We start from the raw sequence: 6,656 nt of genomic DNA, 5'->3' as shown, positions 1-6,656 counted from the left end.
GAAGTTCGCCTTCCTCCTGATATATGCGCTCCGTACACTAGGAAAGATAGCGATCTTGATACACCGATTGATTGCATATTCCCTAGGCTCAATGCAAATATGCCAAACAAAGACTACATTACCTCTCGAGCGATATTATCTACATGGAACGAATAGGTCGATATGATTAACATGAAGATGATAGGTCGTTTTGAAGGGGATCAGATGGTCGCTTCGACTGTGCGATGGACGATCCGCAAAACTACTATCCCGAGGAATTTCTTAACACTTTGACAACAAAAGGTCTACCACCACATGTGCTAAAGCTAAAGATTGGATGCCCAGTCATATTGCTTAGGAACATTGACCCTGCGAACGGACTTTGCAATGGTACCAGGCTTATCATATGAGGATTCTAAAAGAATACCATAGGCAGAAATTGTGTTGGGACAGCACGCTGGAAAGCGAGTTTTTTTGGCCTCGCATACCCTTATGCCCGTGTGACGATGAAATGTTCCCTTTGCAAGGGGAAGAGGAAGAAGAAACTGATAGAGGATATATTCACAAAGAATATCATCTATAAAGAGGTTCTAACTCCGTAAAAGAGGTAATTTCTCTCAGCAATACATATTTTTCTCCATATATGGTCAATAAAATTGTAGCTTAAAATATTATCAAAAAGTTTATATGCAGGATACTACCAACACATTAAGGAGAATTCCATGAACTACTTTACCGATGGTGCTTACCGAGTCAGTACCCTTAGGACGCTATCAAGAATGTGTGGCATATAGGTGTGCCGAAGGATACAATTAAAACATAATTGCCCCTATTAGTTATAGCTATTCACAAAATTAAGTTTGTAATATTGATGATCTGAACATCACATTAGAAAATTGCTTTTTTTGTAACACGTTCATACTATTTTTTTTAAAAAAAATACAGCACACGCTCATACTTAAAATACCATATTATTGTTATGTTTCCGTGCAACGCACCAGTATTTATCTAGTAAGAGAAAAATTAAACAATGTTGATAGTCGAGGAAGCTAAATGGACCTTTTCCTAATGCGCGCGCACGCACACACACATCGTCGAACGTTTCGACAGGACGATTCTCCTGTTATAGTATGTTCCATCAAGGTTTTCCAGCAAACAAACTGGATACTTCTTCAGAAGAAAAAGCAAACAGAGTGGAAGTATGGCCAAATGGGAGTTTCAGCGTTACAAATTGCATGACTCAAAATTCTTCGTGAGGGCATCTGTTTGGGTCATGTCTACTGTAAAGCCTTTTATTTTCGAGCTTTTTTAGTTGCACAAGTGTATACGGTTTTGGCACAATTTCGTGGCCCATGCATTCATCAATCTATGGCCGCGAACCAAACATGCACTCGATGCTCCACGACGAGTCCTGCGTAGGTGTTTTAGCATTAAACTTACATCAGCTTATTTTTGCTGTCACCCCACCTTCAGAGCACTTCCATTCATCAGTCATCACTTGTACTTTTGCCGAACGAGCGCTCCATTATCTTCGTAGCCTTGTAGGCACTAGGCAGCACGACCTAAAAAAACGACAAGCGCCCAACCATCGCTGGGCGTGCTCTGGTCTCTCAGTAACAGGACTCTGTTCACGTCAACTGACGCGAGTTTTTTCGGCTCTCGGGTACGCGCTACTCTTTGCACCCCGACCTGCAGATTTTACACAGACCGCTGCTGCTGCCGTCTCTGAACGGTGTCTTCGACGGTGTGAAGTGTCGCTTCCAAACTGGTATCTCTGTATCCGTTTTCACTTTTCAGAGACTTGCTAAACGCACAGACGGCAAGCCTGACGAAAAACACGACTTCTCTGGCGTCAAGAAGAACCGGAAGGTTTCTGGTTTGAGAATCAGATGTCTCCTCTAATTTTTGTCCTGAAGTAGCTCGGTCTGAAACGTTAGGAGGAGGCGGTGGAACGCCATTGACCCGAGCCGTGTCTCCTTTTGAAAAGCGAAAATTCTTCAGTGCAAAACTGAAAACTGAAAACGAAATTTCTCTGAACCGGTTGGTACAGCATGGAAATTCCCTTCCAGTCCAGCATGGTTTTATTTGCAGCTACTGAACAAGTCTGGTTTTCCAGAAGGACATATAAAGCTGCAACTGCAGTTTTTTGTATGTATGTATGTTTGTATGTATGGACACAAAAGATAGCACGAAGAAACCGGACGTCGAACGCGGCTCGTCCTGCATCTGCAATCTGCATCGCAGGAGGCCGGGTGTATAATAACAAAGCATATGACCGTTTCGTATTTACAGTATGTTCACTTTGCAGCAGTGACAGTAGTTACACGGGTAACAACACATGACGAAGACGAACTCAACCAAAAATTTTTCCTAAAGGAAATTAATCTTCCTACGTACGTGTATGGTGATGTGGTGGATGCTAATGGTGATGATGATGGGAAGAACAGGGTGTCAGACGCTACACTGCTTCAGCCCTTTGGGTGTTTGATGGCCTCCTTTTAACCTCACCTGCATATAGAAAGTTAACTAGTTCAGTAAAACAAAAGCTCTTAACTTTCCTCATCAGCAAAAAAAACCCAAATTCTATATTTGTTCCTTTTATTTGGATGCCCAATTAGACTAAGGGGGTGTTTGGATGCAGGGACTAAAGTTTAAGAGGTGTCACATCGGATGTCACATGAGGTGTCGCATAGGTATTCGCATATTAATAAAAAAACAAATTACAGATTCCGTCAGTACTCCGCGAGATGAATTAATTAAGCATAATTAATCCATCATTAGCATATGTTTACGATAACACCACATTGTCAAATCATAGACTAATTAGGCTTAAAATTTTTGTCTCGTAAATTAGTCTATATCTGTGCATTTAGTTTCGTAATTAGTCTATTTAATACTCTATTTATATGTCAAACATCCGATGTGATAAAACATCCGATGTGATAAGAGGTAAACTTTACCGACAATAATAATCATATAGTTTATTAATAAGGTGGTTGCAGATGCAGTAGATACTATCTAGTCTGGCAAGATGCAACTAGGCTGTCTTAACCTCTGTGCCTAGACTATGGAACGCGTTAATGACTATGCACCGAGAATCTGTCACCGAAAGCAGAGGCGACTGGGGCCTTGTTTAGATCACCTTCAAATTCTAAGTTTTTTCACTCTCTCTCCATCATATCAATTTTTAGCCGCTTGCATGGAGTATTAAATATAAGTAAAAAAATAACTAATTACACAGTTTAGTTGGAAATCACGAGATGAATCTTTTGAGCCTAGTTGGTCCACGATTGGACAATATTTACCAAATAAGACAAAAGTGGTACTATTCATCATGTTAAAAAAAAAACTTTCAACCTAAACCAGGGTGTCGATGTACCCAACAAAATGCCTGGATTATTCGTGAGAATAATCATGGCACCCACTATGCACAAGGTCATGTGCTGCGAGCCTGCACTGCAACTAGGCAACTAACTACGCGCGAAGAAAGTTTTTTCTATCTCAAGTAAAAAAAAAAGAAAGAAAAGTTATTCGAGTATTGCGTATTTGCGTTGCGCAGACGTGAAGATTTCATCAGCAGAGAAGCGCGTGCAATTCGCAGCACGGAAGCTTAAGGCGGATGGAGAATTGGTTGCGTTGCCATGGTACTCACGGCGCCTTCGACGTCGATCCTGTAGACGAGCATTCGCCGGCGCTCGCGGCAGCTGGTCCGGTACGCCGCGGCGAGGTGCGCGGCGGCGAGCGCCAGGGAGAGCAGGAGCATGGCCTCCGGGCCGGCCACGGCTCGAGCGTCGCCACCCGCCTGCAGCGGCGCGGCGCGGCGCGGCAGCACGGCCGCGGCCTTGGCGAGCACGTAGGACACGGACCCGGCCGCGCACGCCACCACCACCCCTAGGTACGCGCCACGTCCGCCGCACACCACGTACGCGCCTGCCATAGGTAGTGCCACGACACGAGAAGCGGTCAGTTCAGCTAAGCTCACGGAGGAATTCGAATTTAGAAAGCCGATCTGGAGTGGACGGGATAGATAGATACTAACAGAGGATGAGCAGCGCGCGCGCCGCGGAGACGGCGGGCAGGTCGACGAACGAGGAGCGGAAGTTGAACGCACGCGCCTGGGCCACGACCGCCGGCGCGAAAGAGCCGTCGCCGCCGCCGGCGCGGAGGGTCGCTGACAGGAGCGCCGGCGGGAGCGCGAGGTCGAGGAGCACGACGAGCAGCGGCGGCGCGCAGACGAGCAGGAGCGACGCGAGCATGGCCGCGAGGAAGAAGGCGGTCTTGGCCCACCGCCACGGCAAAGCCCACATCCGCTCCCCGGCGCCGCCTCCGTGCGCGTGCGCGTGCTTGTGCGCCACCGCCAGCGGCAGCAGCAGCTTCTTCTCCATGCCCGGGCGGCCAGCCCTGATGATCGGTAATCGGTAACCGAACCAAGTGGGCGATTTGTGATCAGGCGGTGGGGCTGCGCGCCGGGGTATTTTAAGACAAGGGAAGCGGACGGGGATCGGGCAGCTAGCAGCTCATCTGTGTTTTGCTTCGCCGCGTTGAGGCCGACGGACGGTTGGGGTGGGGGGGGGGGGGGGGGGGGGGGGGGGGGGGGTTGGGGTGGGGGGGAGGGGGGCGGCGTCGCGACTCGCGCGAGTTAGGTTTGACCTGTCCTGAGAGCGCGCGGAGCTGCAGCAACTGCCTGCCTGCCTGCCTGCCTGCCTTAGGGCCTCTTTGGCAGGCTCTGGCTCGCGCACCTGTCGGCCGTTCACGGGCCGATAGGTGCTAGGGGAACCAGAGCCGCGGAGCCCGAAAAACGAGCTTCTCTGACTCTGACGGTGTCTGTGAGAGAGGAAAGGAGGAGAGAGAAAAACGGCTCCGGTAAACAGTAGCCCCATGTCGATCCGTGGGCGGCCGACAGGTGAATAGGAGCGGGAGCCGGAGCCGCCGGAGCCCTGCCAAAGAGGCCCTTAAAAGGCCGCCCAAGCTTCGGTTTGGCTCGTTTACGACGGCGGGATCGGAGCTCGAAGCTGCAAGCCTGGGGATTGGGATTTGGGAAGCAGACAGGAGAGTATTGGATATAATATAGGCTTGGTCATATAATATTTAATAAATTAAATAAAATTCTATGATACATGACATTAAATATTGTATGGTTTAATATCATATGGGATTTTGACTGAACGTTGACTCAGCTTATATGGTTAGAAAAATTATTCATCTAAATTGAGAAGCTGATAAAAGGACATAGGCGTGCCATACGCGCACGCGCCGCCGCCGCCGTGGGCATGGGCTGAGGCCATGGCGTGGTGAGCGAGTGTGGCCAGTCTTTTGTCACTTAACTTAATCCACATAATCACATGAGTTACTCCCTTTGATGGTGGAGACAAACTGATTGTGTTAGTTACCGTCCTTTCCGCTTCCATCTCTTTGTCTTCTGGAATTTTTCGTTGCCTCTTTCCCTCCCCGTCGCAGCCATATATCCGCAGTCCTCCTTCAGTCTAAATCTCCGTCTGTCTTCCGCAACCGCTCCCGAGAGAAACCACATCTCAGCAGCCTTCTGGCTTTCTCGTCCCATACCTCTGCGCGCACAGAGTAGCGGGAGAGCAGGTGCCTCCAGAACCCTCGCCCGCCTGAGAACCTTGCACGGGGTGTGTGGCGATTAGGTTTTTGGGGAGCGATCCGCGACTGCTCGTTCACGTACGCCTTCTTCCTGGTGGTGATCGCTCTCGGAATCCATCTTCTTCCTGGTGATCCGTTTGTGGGATTGTACTGTGAACATCGTCCTGCACCGACTTTGGTCCGCGACTTCGAGCAACACACTATGTCGACTAGTGCGAATGGAGCCTCCGATGCCCTCGGCATGGGACCCTCAGCTGGGTATATTTTAATCTCTACGATTACTATACTCGCTTTTACTGTATTCATCTGTATGTCATCTCTGCATGTTGTAGCGTTCGTTAGAAATATACACATGCACATATATGCCATCACGAACCTGCTGATGTTATTTTTCTGGATTAAACTGATAATAAAATTGCCTAAATTTCTAACAATCTAAAAACCTAATGTTAGGCAATTTTTTGTTAGTGATTTTCCTGCTGCTTTGAAGCCAAATAATTTTGATGGCAAGAATTTTATGATATGGCATGCCAAGATGGTATGTGGTTGACTGCAAATAAACTGCTATCGCGCCGCACAGAGAAAGCCTAAACAGTTTACTCCTGAGGAGAAAAAATTCTTGGCTGCCGATAACCTGTTTCGAGACGCCGTGATCAGTGCACTTCATCCCAAGTATGAGAAAAACTACATATCTTGCACATCAGGCAAAGAGTTATGGGATGCTCTTGAGGCAACGTTTAGAGTTTCTGATGCTAGCAGTGAGTTGTACCTTATGGAGCAGCTGTATGACTACAAAATGGTTGAAAATAGTTCTGTCGTCGAACAGGCTCATGAGATACAGGCGCTAGCAAAGGAACTAGAACATTTCCAACGTTTGTTGCCCGACAAGTTTGTGGCCGATAGTATAATCGCTAAACTGCCACCTTTTTGGAGGGATTTTGCTACTTCTCTAAAACACAAGAGATAAGAATTTAGCGTGGCTGAGCTTATTGGATCTCTTGATGTTGAGGAGAGGGCGAGAGCAAAAGACAACCGTGAAAAGGGAGTTGAGTCTTCCGCCGCCAATATGGTGC

The 6,656-nt window shown here is 47.7% G+C and overlaps 1 protein-coding gene across 1 annotated transcript; it reads right to left on the bottom strand.

Moving 5' to 3' along the window:
• Positions 1-2,145: 2,145 nt before the first annotated feature.
• On the bottom strand, positions 2,146-4,441 carry LOC136539451 (uncharacterized). Its single transcript, XM_066531412.1, has 3 exons — positions 4,019-4,441; positions 3,632-3,909; positions 2,146-2,487 (listed from the first exon to the last, which is right to left on the bottom strand). Exons 1-3 carry the CDS (start codon positions 4,362-4,364, stop codon positions 2,431-2,433), a joined length of 681 nt encoding a protein of 226 aa, XP_066387509.1. The 5' UTR covers positions 4,365-4,441; the 3' UTR covers positions 2,146-2,430.
• Positions 4,442-6,656: the final 2,215 nt, after the last annotated feature.

This window comes from Miscanthus floridulus, chromosome 2 (assembly GCF_019320115.1).
Source record: "Miscanthus floridulus cultivar M001 chromosome 2, ASM1932011v1, whole genome shotgun sequence".
NCBI classification, from domain to species: domain Eukaryota; kingdom Viridiplantae; phylum Streptophyta; class Magnoliopsida; order Poales; family Poaceae; genus Miscanthus; species Miscanthus floridulus.
This window is presented reverse-complemented; position numbering and strand designations above follow the sequence as displayed.

Excerpts from the sequence above, each read along its gene's own strand:
- LOC136539451 (XM_066531412.1), bottom strand. The coding sequence starts at position 4,364 with ATGGAGAAGAAGCTGCTGCTGCCGCTGGCGGTGGCGCACAAGCACGCG. Across the intron at positions 3,910-4,018 it reads GCGCGCGCTGCTCATCCTCT|GCGCGTACGTGGTGTGCGGC; the intron begins GTTAGTATCTAT and ends TACCTATGGCAG. Across the intron at positions 2,488-3,631 it reads GGATCGACGTCGAAGGCGCC|GTGAGGTTAAAAGGAGGCCA; the intron begins GTGAGTACCATG and ends TTCTATATGCAG.